Source organism: Aedes albopictus, chromosome 2 (assembly GCF_035046485.1).
Source record: "Aedes albopictus strain Foshan chromosome 2, AalbF5, whole genome shotgun sequence".
In the NCBI taxonomy this organism is placed as follows: Eukaryota; Metazoa; Arthropoda; class Insecta; order Diptera; family Culicidae; genus Aedes; species Aedes albopictus.
In genome coordinates this window covers 358,319,828-358,334,597 of record NC_085137.1, presented here as the reverse complement: position 1 = coordinate 358,334,597, position 14,770 = coordinate 358,319,828, and the positions used below count along the sequence as shown (strand labels likewise).

Here is a 14,770-nt window from a genome sequence, read left to right as displayed (position 1 = left end):
AGATTCCTGACAGGACCCAAAGAAGGCATGAAACTATGAGAGGAATTCCAGAAAAGTAATCCCAAAATAAACCCATGAAAAAACACGGGAGACATTTCAGAATGAATTCCTAAAAACGCTATAAGTGATTCCTGAGCGAAGCTCAAAACGCAACCCTTTGAATATCCTGGAAGAATTCCTGAAGAGTCCCGGAAACGATCTCTGAAAGCGTTCAGGAGGAACTCCTAAAGGAACTACAGGAAAAATCTCAGGAGGAATCATCAAAGAATCCCAAGAGCAACCAATGCTGGAATCCCGGGAAAATTGCCTAAAGAAATCGCAGGAAAATTCCAGAAATAATCTTGAAAAATCGCTGATACAATCACGGGAATTAGCGATGAAAGAATCCCTTGATGAAATCCCGGTAGGAATCTCTGATGTAATGCCGGAATGCATCCATGAATCCTGGAAGAATTTAACGAAGAAATCCCGAGAGGAATCAACGCAGTAGCTCCTACAGAATTCTTATTCGGAACGGGTATCCAGAAGGAATCATTTGAAGGATTCTTGGCATTATTCTGGAAGTATCTCTTAGGGACTCCCAGGGGAAATATCTAAGGAAAACTCGAAAAGCATCATTGAAGAAATAAAGGAAAGAATTCCACGAGGAATTCCGGGGGAAATCTCTTTAGGAATCCCGGGAAAATATCGGGTCAAGAGAAATAAATAAAATAAATTCCTGATGGAATCTCTAAAGGAATCACTTGTAGTGTCTACCTAATGGTTGTGTGCATAGGATATCTACCTACATGAAATACTATTCATTACAGTACCTAAATGTCTAGGTATGATTCATTATGTCTACCTAAGGTAGTATAAATACGTGTGATCATTGGACCACACAGCAGAGACTGTACAAGCCTCGGACTTGTCAACATCTTTAATATTCTTCTTTTGAAGGATATAAAAGTGGCGACGAGGATCAAGAAACGTGTAATTTCTTTTGAGTTATTCCGAAATTTTTTTCTTTTGGTTTTCAGGTTGTTGTAATAACAAGTTGTTATTTTTGTGGAGAACGGAATTGTTCTTTTATGGTTCGCCATATGTTGTGTTGTGAACAGAATGTTCTTTTTGGCCGATGTTACATTGACGAAATTGTCTTTTTGTTTTGGTAATAACGAAATTGTTCTTTTGTGGCGGAATTGTCATATGTTATGTTTTGGTGAATGGATTTGTGTTATTTGTACTTTTTGGTAAAGTTGCCGATATTGGGGTGACGAAATCGTCTTTTTGTTTCTGTAGTTTTGTTAGCGAACAGATATGTTCTTAGAAAGTGACGGACTCGTCAGTTTATTTGTGCTATTGTTATTTTGGTGATGACTTTCTGAGTTTTCTAAAGGGGAAAGGACTGTAGTGTCTACCTAATGGTTGTGTGCATAGGATATCTACCTACATGAAATACTATTCATTACAGTACCTAAATGTCTAGGTATGATTCATTATGTCTACCTAAGGTAGTATAAATACGTGTGATCATTGGACCACACAGCAGAGACTGCACAAGCCTCGGACTTGTCAACATCTTTAATATTCTTCTTTTGAAGGATATAAAATCACTAAAAAAGAAATCCCTGGAGAAATCAATGAAGAATTCCGGCATAAAATTCTTAACAAATTTTAGAAAGAATCATTGACAGATTCCTGAGTGAAAATTGAGTGGAATCCCTAAAGGAAACCCGGGAAAAGCAATGGAAGAATCCCGGGAGAAATCAATGAGGTAAAGCCGGATGGGAGAAGCGCGGTAGAGATGCCGGAAGATTTCTGGAGAAATTCTTGAAAGAATCTCGGAAGAAATTGCATTGGGAATGCCGGGAGGAGAACTCAGTGAATTCCGAGAAGAATCCATAGAATAATACTTGAAGGGAGTTATCAGGAGGAATTTCCGAATATTTTTTATCGATAAAGCCATGCGGAAGGCCTTGTTTGTAGACCATGGTCTGCAAAATATCCGTGTTATCAATTAGATCAGTAATGTTCAACTAGAAATCTTTTCGACACTTGGATCTTATACATTTGACGGTTTTGTTGAAAACGCCTTCTTTTTATCTCTTCATTGAGTCGATATATTAGCAATAGTAGTTAATTTTTCACTTTAGGCTGCACTGAAGGCTGTTCGAAGGATTTCTTACTAATAATAACATTACCGGACAAAGTTAGGCCAGAAGAATATACTTGCATAAAACATAAAAAAATGCTTCTTTTTGTTGGGATGAGATGTTATCAAATTAAATCAATTATACTAAGTATAACTGAGTAAGTGTCTCCAGTGGCCTAGTGGCTAGGGCTATGGATTGCAAATCCGGAGATAACGGGTTCGATTCTCGTTCCGGTCGGGAAAATTTTCTCGACTCCCTGGGTATAGTGTATCATTGTACTTGCATCACAATACACTAAATTCTGTTTTTACGCGATTTTTTGTTCCGCGTAAAAAAAATCGTGTAAAAAAAGTTTTCAAAACATTTTTTATCGGATCATCCTGAAATTTTGATAGGATATCAAGGATGATAAGAGAGATCTCTGGTAGAAATTTGGGCCCCTTCGCGACCAGGAGAGAAGAATCTTTCCAAAAGCACATCGCGTAATTTCGAGAAAATCGTGTAAAAAAAATCGTGTAAAATAAAACCGCGTAAAAAAAGTTCGTGTAAAAAAAGAATTTAGTGTATACAAACTCATACAAGTCAGGCAAAGAAAGCCCTTCAATTAGGCCGATGCAAATATTTAATTTGTTTTAGGTCACCCCCCCCCCCCCTTTCAAAATCACAAAATATTGAAGGGGCGAAAACAAAACATGGCGTCTCATGACTCCATTTTCAATAAAAAAAAATGTTTACAGCAACTATTTTTCAATAGTTGAAACATATTTTTCAATAGTTGGTATTTTGTTTAAATGTTTCAATAGTTTTTTTTGTTTGTTTATTATTTATTGTTGTCCCCTCCTTCGTACCCGATGAGAGGTCTCGGACATAAAAGAAAAATAATAACTGTGGAAGCGCTCAAAAAACCACTTAGTTGAAGAGAGGCAGGCTAAGTCCCAGTGAGGACGTAGAACCATAAAGAAGAAGATACTAGAGACTCTAGTGTAGAGTATCATATTGTGAGAAAATTTCTAACCAAAAATCATCTTAATAGACGATTTATATCCGTTTGTTCGCCGAAGACGCCATACTTGAATTTTCAGAATACATTTTGAAGTTCAAATATTCATATATTTTGAAGGTTCACCATGTACGAAGCATGGATAAATAACACTAGTTTACAGCACTTTTTGTTGAGCTGATGATCATTTTTAGTATAGCATCATGCCCTGCATTCGAAAACGTATAGGAAAAAAATACAGTTCAGTATGCGGCAGGAAAAAATGCGAAAGGGTTTTTAAACTTCAATCCTCGTTTTCGTCCATTTGACGTTAACCAATCTACAGGGGATAGACAAAATGATCGGGACAGGCAAAATTTTCACTTTCCAAAAAATGTTCAACTAGCTGTAACTTTTCGAAAAGTGTATCAAATATTCTCAAATTTTTACTGTAAGTTCTTCAACTAGTTGTGTATCAGTGGACAAAATTTGGAAGAGATCGGACAATTCTTCACGAAGTTATAAAGATTTTTGAAAAAGATAAAATTATCCGATAGCCAACTTTGAGCTGTTATATCTCCGGATTCAATGAACCGATTGCAATGAAATTTTGACCATTCATGACTTATATAACGAACTCTGGAAAACATTTGACTTAACTTGAAATTTTTAACAAGTGAAAAAGTTATAGCGATTTTATCTTTTTCACGATTTTTTTGTAAATTGGTCTATTTTTAATATGCATCCCATTACTTTTTCAATTTATTGGCGGCTATGTTGTTACTTTCCTTCAAAACGCATTTATATATAAGTCAATTAGAGGGGAACTAAATGAATTATAATTTGCATCTTGAACTTTGAAACGATGTTGATGTTTTGGATAATTTGGTGTTTTAATAGAAAAATAATCTAATCGTTATAATTTTCTTCCGTGTTAAGAATATTAAGTTAAGTCAATGGTTTTTCATAGCTCATTATATAAGTCATAAATGGTCAAAATTTCATTGCGTTCGGTTCATTGAATCAGGAGATATTACAGCTCGAAGTTGGCTATCGGATAATTTGAACTTTTTCAAAAACATTTATAACTTCGTGAAGAATTGTCCGATCTTTTCCAAATTTTGTCCACTGATACACAACTAGTTGAAGAACTTACAGTAAAAATTTGTGAATATTTGATGCACTTTTCGAAAAGTTACAGCTAATTGAACATTTTTTGAAAAGTGAAAATTTTGCCTGTCCCGATCATTTTGTCTATCCCCTGTATGTTTCAACGTTCCGTGATCTCTAATAGGCTAGTTTTCTGAAATGTTAATTTAAAATTTTCCCATTTTGGTCACTAACCTTTACAGGGCGGCTCCTGGAGCTGAAGACAATCAGAATTTTCAAACCGCAGAACAGTACACAGGTCGCTAAATTTCGAATCTGATAAAACAAAATTTTTAATTTTCTCTACAATATCATCAAATTGATGTACTTATTTCATTTTGTATGTGAAACTACATGGCTCTGGATCAGTGTGGTCTGGTTGTTCTTCATATTTAAGCTAATTGTTTTTCTGTTATAATCATTTTGTTTAATAACCATTGGGCACGCAGTTTATTGATATCCACTTATTATGCTTATATTATCACATGTTAAACATCAAACATGTTCATTTTTATTTTGCAGTCCTAGAATATAGACATTGACTGATACACTGTCATGAAAAAATAGTCATATACATCCCATATTTAGCGTGTAATAGTGCCTTGAACTTTTCGCATTTTTTCCTGCCGCACCCTGTAGAACGGAAATTTTTTCGACTTTCAATACAAGACTGACGATTTGAAATCGATTTTTGTTCTATTTTTAAGCAAAGTTACTCTCTTTACACACCTCATTCTCCGTAACCAATGAATCGATTAAGCTGATTTTTTTTACCATTATTACTTACTTCTTACATTTTTGATGCATAATTAAGTACTGATTCCGAGATCGTGCTTCCAAAAAAATTTAAGTGGTTTTTAAATATAAGCTAAAAATCGAGTTTCACAGTTTTTCAAAATATGATTTTTAACTAAAATTCAAATGTCTTGCATTGCAGTCAACCAATTATCAATCTTTTTTTATGAATAGAAAAACAATTAGAATATGTTTCGATCGTCTGAACACAGTTTTTTGTGTCAGATTGGTGGACGTCTAGATATTGGTGAGTATATGCGACAAACTCCTTAAATTTTAAATTTTCAAAAAATAATAAGGCCGTTACAAATATTTATTTTACTTTTTGTCCCACCACTCTTTGGCTGGTCGAGGGGGGGGGGATAAAAATAATAAAGCATTTAATCTGAAAAATATTTAAAACGCATCGGATTTGTTAAAGAATTTTCACCAAACCTCAACATTTTGATAAATATTTTTTCATCTGCCCCCTCAAAATGCAAAATCCAGCCGACATTTTTTGAAGGGGGGGGGGGAGACAAAAAGTCAAAATATAATTTGTGTCAGCCTAATGATTTGTATTTTTTCAATAAGTGAATATTTTGTAGCAGTTTTTAATTTACCTTCAAGGCTTTCAAACCTAATGCTATATTATCCCGTTTTTTTCGATAGCAATCCTAGAACATTTTATTAATATGTTGAATTTTATTGTGAATTTCATGGTATCACTTTGGAGAAATTTAAGGCAAAACAATACTTGGAGAATTACAAATGAAAATTCCATTTGGGAGTCTCATAAAAATGCCAAGATAGAATTTCTGTTAATTTATACAGTATCTCCAAGAGAAATCCCTAAACACTTTGCTGAAATCCTTGTAGCAGCTTATTTGGGATTCCTAAGAAAAATCATGGGATTATTCCTTGAAAAATGTCTCTTGTAATCATTGATGAATTGAATTGAAAATTATTCAAACAATTTTTCGTTCACAGAACCCCTGGAATTTTTTCGAAGGATTTTATAGTGAAAGATATGACCGAATTTCGTATGGAATTTTCCGTCTAATTCTTGGCATTTTGATAATATTTGAGGGGCCCAGAATCAAAGGGGTGTAAGTGACCATTTTTGCCGATTTTTGGCTGAGCATATCAAAAAATTCTTCAGATTTCAAGCTTTCAGGAACTTTTTTAAGATAATTTTTACAATGATTAGAAAAATTACAATAAATCGTAGAAAATTGGGTCGATTTTGAAACTTCATACTTTTTGTATGGGATAAAAAATTGATGAAAAACTTTTATGCAATCCAGTATTATTATTTACATTTTATATAACTCATTTTGGTATCATAATGACCAATTTTTCCGAACTAATTCATCATGCAACTGTAATGAGTTGCATAATGAAAAAATAGTTGTATAATGTTCATAATGCAACTCATTTGAGTATATTGTTTTTAGTAACTTTTATGAACATTATGCAACTCAAATGAATTGCATTATGAAAAAGTCATTGCATAAAATTTTGTTTGGAACTCGATGCAAAACTCGATTTTTCAGCACTCTTCGTATTTATCCAACTCGGCAAGCCTCGTTAGATAAATGTACGACTCGTGCTGAAAAAATCAACTTTTTGCAACTCGTTACATAAATAACTATAAACCTCATTTACTCAAAAGTGGGTTTTTGTCACTTACACACCTTTGCTTCTAACCCCCTCATTTGTAAATATTTGCAGTAATTCTAGGAGAAATTATACTAGTTTACAAAATAAAACCGAAAGTCCGGAACTTCTATCAATTAACACAATTTTTGATGCATAATGTACTGATATGAAGATCGTGCTTCAAAAAAATTTAAGTAGTGCAGTTCTTGAGTTTCCCCTGAAAATCGAGCTCTACAGTTTTTAAAAATATGGATTTTACTAAAATATAAATATTTTGCGTTGCGGTCAACCAATTTTCAATCTTTTTGCATAAATAGAAAACTTTTTTTAACTGAATATAATATGCTTCGATGACCTGAACATATTTTTTGCATCAACTTAGTGGGATTCAAGATATTGGGGATTATATTGGCCAATCAAAATTTTCAAAAAATATTGAAGATTTGTATTTTTTTCAGTAAAAACATCTGAAATCCAGCCTAACTTTACCAAACACCGCACAGTGAAAAAAATCGACCCAAAAAACGGATCTTTTAACGCCGCTGGTTTCGGTACGTGAAGTTGACCGTTTCTGACGTAAAAAAATACGAAAAATCGATTGGTGCTAAATTCATTCACCGCACGGCACGGGAAGTGGTCCATTTTGCCCCATTTTGCCCTTTTTTCATACAAGAAGAGATTCAAAATGTACTTTCAAACAACAAGCACAACTGTAGATCGTTGAAAATAGCTGCAGGTATAATTAGAGATTCATAACAATCAAAAATATGCAAAATGCTTATTTTGCCCCATATGCCCCCACAACTGCTGGAAATTCACACTTTTACCTAATTATGAATGGATTTTTAATGTTACTGATTTGAAGTTGATTTTTTTGGTATAAACAAAAAGCGCTAAATCTTTTATCACCAGAATCATCTTCGGGAGTTGACCAATTTGCCCTATTTTCATTGAAAAATGAGATTTAAAACGTATTTATAAGAAACAGATACTGCTAAGGAACGTTAAAATTAGTTTTTGGTGCAATTGGCAGCTAACAGTAATCATACTCGTATATGAAAGATATTTTCCCTATTTTACCCTACATGCCCCAAAAATTGCTGGATGATGAAATTTTTTGTATTGTTTTGTAACATCACTCTACATCATGGTTGCAACATGAAGTCATTTTTTATACATACAAATACGGTTTATCGATTAGCTTTAGAATCACGGGAGGGTACAAACAGCTGTCCATTTTACTCCAATTCGCCCTGATTTTTTGTCGTCTCATGAATAAATTGATTTCTCGTGTTTGCTTATGTCATCGACTTCTGATACTGAAACCAATGTAATCAAAAGGACAGTAACTGTAATATATGACTTTTTTCCAATTCTTGCTTTTGGTGGGGAACTGAGGGAAAAATAAGCATTAATCTTAATCTTAATATGTGGCAAATATGCTCAGAATTGATTAAATGTAGCATCTTTAGTATATACATATTGGTACTTTAAGACGGCCTATTTAATCAGTTTTGTTTATATTGGGCACATTTTATAAAATACTTATTATACCCTAATTCCCCATGAGAAGCTAAAATTATAGAAAAAGTCGTATATATGACTGCATTTTTGTTTACGTTGGTTTCAGCACCAATGAAAATGAGGGAAACTAATTTATTAATTTAATGAATTTATATATCAGCTTATAATTCATTACATAAAAAACAAGGCGAATGGGGGTAAAATGGACAGCTGTTTGTGCCATTCCGAGAATGATTTTAGTATTCATCGATAAACCGCATTCGTATGTATCAAAAATGATCTCATTTGTTTTGCAATCAGTGACATTGAAAAACCATACAAAATATGGTATTATCCAGCAGGTTTTGGGGCATGTAGGGTAAAATAGGGAAAAGATCTTTCATATACGCGCATAATTACTGTTAGCTGCCAATTGCACCTAAAACTAATGTTAACGTTCCTCAGCAGTATCTGTTTCTTATAAATACATTTTAAATCTCCTTCTATGAAAATAGGGCAAAATGGGGCAAATTGGACAACTCCCGAAGATGATTCTGGTGATAATAGATTTAGCGCTTTTTGTTTATGCCAAAAAAATCAACTTCAAAACAGTAACATTAAAAATCTATTCATAATTAGGTAAAAGTGTGAATTTACGGCCGTTGTTGGGGCATATGGGGCAAAATAAGCACTTGAAAGGATCTTTATTGTATTTTTATGATTGCTATGAACCACTAATTATATCTGCAGCAATTTTCAACGATCTACAGTTGTGCTTGTTGTTTGAAAGTACATTTTGATTCTATTATTGTATAAAAAAGGTGAAATGGGGCAAAATGGACCACTTCCCGTGCCGTGCGGTGAATGAATTTAGCACCAATCGATTTCTCGTATTTTTTTACGTTAGAAATGGTCAACTTCACGTACCGAAACCAGCGGCGTTAAAAGATCCGTTTTTTGGGTCGATTTTGCCCACTGTGTACCGTGTCTAACAAAATCAACTAACGGAGAAAATCAAAGAAGAAGTTCGCTGTTCCCATAGCAACTCATACATTAAACATTTCAGAAACTTGAAAAATCCGGGTATTTTTTTACAAATCATTTTCAAAGGTGAGTGATACAAGTAGTCCTTAACGAAATTCAGCGCCTCTTGTAAAAATCTCTTTTTTGTTTACATATGTTACATACGGTGTTTGGTAAAGTTAGGCTTGAAATATTAGATGTTAGCCAGTTACAGTAAAACATGAACTCAATCGGAGTATTGGTTACGGAAAAGGAGATGCATGAAGGGAGCAACTTTGCTTAAAAATAGAACAAGCCTTGTTGTATGGAGAGAGGAAAGTCGAAAAACTTTTCGCTCTACTGTGATCAGTGCTGAAAAATTCATTTCACCATATCTAAATTCAATCACCTACAGCTCAGTTTAGAAGCTGAACCTGAGAATATGATATATGAAAAACTTGTGTGGCTAGGCCAGTTCTGCAAGAAAGTCACGGAAAAAACGATATATTTCGAATATTTCAGGTAAATGTCACGTGGCATTTTTTCAAAGCTAGGCCGTGACATTTACCTTAAATATTAAAAAATAGCGGTTTTTCCGTGACTTTCTTGCAGAACTGGTCTAACCGCACTAGTTTTTCATACACCATATTCTCAGGTTCAGCTTCTTAAATGTGCTGTAGGTGATTGAATTTAGATATGACGAAATGAAATTTTCAGCACTGACTGTGATTTTATTTCTTCACGTTTTCGAAATCAGGGTATGATTCTACACTCAAAATAATCATTAGCTTACCAAGTCCAAAAATGCAATCTACACGCAAAAAAAACCGTTCCGATATACGTGCACTCTCAGTCACGGTAACGGGAACAAACGGGAACTATGCATAGCAACGATAACAACAATAAGAAATGTTCACCGTGAACTAGATGTCACGGTTTCTAGAACGCCCATATTGACAGCTGAAACTAGTTCCAGTTCACGGTGTATATTTGTTTGTTCTCATAAGGTACACCGGGGCAAGTTAAAACGGGTGGGGCAAGATGAAACACGAAGTTTTGAAACAGATTTCAATACAATTTAGTAATTTATTCTTCGTTAAAAGATTGTTTGTAAAAAAAAAACTATCCGTTATGGCAATCAAACTGTTTATTATCATTAGAAAACATCATGTTAACCCGCTGTTTCATCTTGTCCCACCCGTTTCAACTTGGTCCGGTGTAACTTATTTGCGTTTGTTTGTTCACGTTTATCAGAACGGATTTTTTCGTGTGTAGTGTTACTAGAGAAATCCAGGCAGGAAACATCATACGAAAAAAAGCTGGCAACTGTTGAAGGATTCATGAAACAACGCAACAAAATAAACCTGATATTGGAGCTTTACCACCAAACTTGACGTCGCACCATCGAGTCGCGACGTTTATGGTTCATGTCAAAAGTAGCATCCTTGCATTTGTTGTCAATACTTGCAATACTTGGTGATCGAGAAAAAGGCAGGCTTTATTCGAATGGTTGTCTTGATTTGTACCGCATGCCTTAAATAAAAACTCATTAGCGGAGCCAGCATTTTCTTTTTTCTTATTCACTCCCCTAAACATAAACGAGAAGAAGAAAGATAGAAGTGGAGGCAGCTTGCATCCTCTACCATCCCGCTCTTTCTCGTGTTTAGGAGAGTGAGTAAGAAGCAAGAAAAAACTGGCACCGCCCATGTAAAAGCTATTCCTACATGAATGCTATAATATGTCAATGGAGTTCCTGCACTTTTGATATAATTTTCTGGAGGATTTCGCTGCGATCTGCAGAATTTCGTGTTTTTTTAATAGAAATTATCTTTATTGAATCCATTGAGTAATACTCTGTAGAGACATTGACAGATACTTCAATGAATCTTTAGAGGAATTAATAATGGAATTGCTAGAAAAATTGTAAAATTTAAGCGGCGCAGCCGAATTTTTTCCGTTGATGTTAGTTTGATACCAAAGTTTTGTTCAAAGGTTCCAATCCATTCTAGAGGAGAATAACTTGTGGAATATATTGCAATTTTTCTTTGTGTCTCTCCAAAAATCATGGGTAGGACAATACATGAACTGTCCTGTCCAGTACCCAGACATGTCCTACGTTTCGTACCCACTCCTCGCACCACTGGTCCGTAAAGTCGGACAAGGAAGATCTAGTGAAGTCAGGAAGATTGGAGGTGTGCATCGCACAGACCAGGGGTTTTGCAGACCTTTTGAATCGCGGTGCACTTTTTGAAAATAAATCGCTCCGCGGTGCACATGCTTATTATTGTTGAAAGAAGCAACTTGTCAAATAAAAACTCGCAGTTTTCGTAGCGACTTCAGGTGCATACACTCGTCGTTAGCATTTTTTTCCACACTGACTTTTCCATTATTTATCTCGGAGCATAGTGAAGTGGCACAGCTATTCGATCGACTTGGAATTATTCTTGCTGAGAATATTTCTGAGAAATCAAACAAGATCTTTATGAACGCTGATTGAAATCCAGAAAAAATCCCAATAAAATTCCTTCCTAGTTGACGGCATTTTGTTTTCAAGGAACCAAAATGAGAACCTCGGTTTTTGATGACCCCTGTATAATTTTTGATACACGTTTTCCTAAGACTTCAACTGGATATCTGAAAAAAATCTTGCAATGCACTTGGAAGTTTCATTTTCAGAACTTTGACATATTATAGCCAAGATTATTGATAAATTTTCTCCAAGTACTTTTGTCAATTCAGGCGAAGTTTCTTTGAAAATCCTAAAAACGTTGTCAATAGATTTCCAGGTCAACCAATTTTTGGAGCAGTGAAAGATTCTCTGGTATCAGGCAAGGCCTTAGAAATATTAGTGAGTTTAGTAATTTAATGAATTCATTAAAAATTCCTTGTAGGGTACTCGTGAATATCCATTACGAGTTCGTGGAAAAAATATGATACTTATGAGGAGAATTTTTGAAGACTTGTTCCACAGTTCTTCGCAAATATCTGCCAGGGTTTTTTATGGATTCAGGCCGGCGTGGGAATCAATTTACTCTCAATCCATTGGAGCACCTTTCCATAGTTTAGCCATGGATTCCTTGTTCTAATGATTTCGAAGTACCTTTTATTAAACAGGTAATCAATTTGAATATGCAAGAATTTACTGAAGTGACGCGGTGCACTTGTCATGGCTATGCGGTGCACCTAGTGCATTGCGGTGCACGATCTGAAAACCCCTGGCATAGACGGCTTCTGTTTTGTGTATGGTAGTTATTGAGGTATTAGGCTAGCATTCTCAATTACTCAAATAATAGAAAAAATCCACAAAAACTATTAGTTTACATCGCCCATTAAAGGGACTTAAATGAATTGATAATGCATTACACAAAATACAATATTAGGTCATCTTCGAATCAAGTTACGAATGCTACGAAAGCAAACAATGTGCACAATACTTCTATTTATCATTTCTTATCTACAAGTATACAATGTAGCTCTTTATCATACTAATATTAACATGTAGCGCAACCACATCTAATCACTCATTTTAAAAAGAATTGCAAATGTTCTTCCCCATTAAACTCATAATTGCGGCAATCATGAATGCAAATTATGACACATTTTCCACACAACTCGCGAAGTGAGAAAAATAGAGGAGTGTGTTGCGCGTGGCTAAATAAGATTTTCCATTTTCCTACTTGTAGGCGTACGAATACACGATTCGCTCCCCATAGCAGTCGTCAGATTGCGCCCGAGAAATCATGCCTATATTCTACTCACATATACACAGATAATCGACCGACCGGACAGTAGTGTCCGGTCCGCTTAAGAAAATCCAACGTACCTTGACCACCTGTTACGATGAACCAATGATCGGTGGAGATGGCAACGATCCACACTATCACAGCGAGACCGATCAGCAGAGTGCACCCGAGCAGTATTCGCCGCTGCCGGTAGAATTCCTCCATGAGCGGTTTTCGCTCCTCCTCGCGGCCGATCGACGAGGTGGACATTTTCGATTCGGCGGCAACGCTCGCTTCCGACGTCCGATGTAGGTTTGGCAAATTGGCGGCGACGGCGTTGACTGACAGCCGGTTTGAACACCTTCCAAGCAGCAGAAGCGGGGGGTTTTACTTTTATCTTCGCGGCGTGTAAACGATTTTCACCTTGTTGCGTTTCGAACGGAGTGCGCGAGGATTTTCCTTAGACGTGACCCACTTTTATCACACACTTTTTGGCTCTTTATTTTCTAAATAGATGCACCTAGCTATACGTTGCATGCACACAATGTAGGTATTCACACTTTCGGACGCTCGCATTCACTAGCTAAAACGATGGTGGTGGTTGTCGTCGAAGATTGCTACTTATTTTTAAACACTCAAACTTATCTCATATCACATCATCCGTCGGTTCGTGGGATTGAAAGTCACATTTTTGTTTGCATTATTCGTGTTACTGCTGCGATCTGCAATTAACTGTATGAAAAAGTACATTGATTTTTTGGTTCCGTAAAGAAGGGTAACATTGATCGCATTTTGATCTTTCATTAATACCGTAGATTCAACACTTTTTCGCCCAATACTGCCTCGAGTTCCTTTTTAACCCATTCACATGACGGCCCTTTTATTCAAATTTATGAAACTGATACAAGAGATTTTTGTGTTGATTGTTATAAACAGAATGGAAGCATCAGATAAAAACATAAGCCAAAGTAAAAACATGTGGGACGACCAGCGAGCATTATTGTGATGAATTTCACCGCAAAAATGGAACGATAAAGGCTCCCCGTACCTACTGCGTAATTCAGATCCTATTGAGATCAATAGCTCAACTACTATCCCTACCTCCTCGTAGTACCGGCTGGGAATTGCGAACAACCTTAGGGAAGATAGGATAACCCTAGGCCCGGATTAAGGGTTGTGGGGGCCCGGGGCCAGAGCGTATGTGGAGGTCCCTTGGAGGTACAAATTCCATGAGCAAATAAGCTTTTTTTTTTGTTTTTGTTAATGTTTAGCGAGCAAAAAGGTTTTTGTGGTGGCCCCTAAAATGTGAGGGCCCGGGGCCCTTGCCACCGCCCCCCCCTTAGATCCGGCCCTGGATAACCCGGTGGTGGGAGGTTTAATCGTAAGCTGACATAAGCTGGGTGGGGGTTGCTTTTGCGAACCTGAGCATCTGTTATCAATGGGGAGTGGCATATAGCAGCGTTTGTTCCACATGTCCGGGGCAGCTGATCAACGTCCGAGTATCAGAGAAGACTCTAGACTCAACTGTGCACTATGCATGGTCCACCATGGTCCTCCATAAAGTAGGAGGTTGGTGTCCGGCCCTGAGAGCCAGCTTTAAAAGAATTGCAACGGTACTGAGACAAACGGCAACGGCCCCAGCGATGAAAGTGAACTTGTGATTGACAGCTCGGTACGTGGAAACGCTTCTTCTCAACTTCATCGCATCCGCACGACCATTCGCCGATCTACCGAAGCATCGCGGGTTTGTGCTTTTCTTGATGATACATAAAAATTAAAAACAAGGGACCAATTCTACCCAGTCTCCCCTATCCGAGCAGGAACGAATAACTGACACATAACTG

General features: G+C 36.2%; 1 protein-coding gene across 7 annotated transcripts in view; it reads right to left on the bottom strand.

Moving 5' to 3' along the window:
* The window catches only part of LOC115253868 (uncharacterized), a 156,468-nt gene that overhangs the window by 132,884 nt on the left and 8,814 nt on the right, over positions 1-14,770 (bottom strand). For 4 of the 7 annotated variants that reach the window (XM_062852830.1, XM_062852826.1, XM_062852827.1 and 1 more), the window contains exon 2: positions 13,028-13,658. In XM_062852830.1, the coding sequence (XP_062708814.1) occupies positions 13,028-13,196 (169 nt within the window). In that variant the 5' untranslated portion in view covers positions 13,197-13,658. The remainder of the gene's footprint in view (positions 1-13,027; positions 13,659-14,770) is intronic. The other 3 variants (XM_062852831.1, XM_062852828.1, XM_062852829.1) reach the window with 1 other exon arrangement.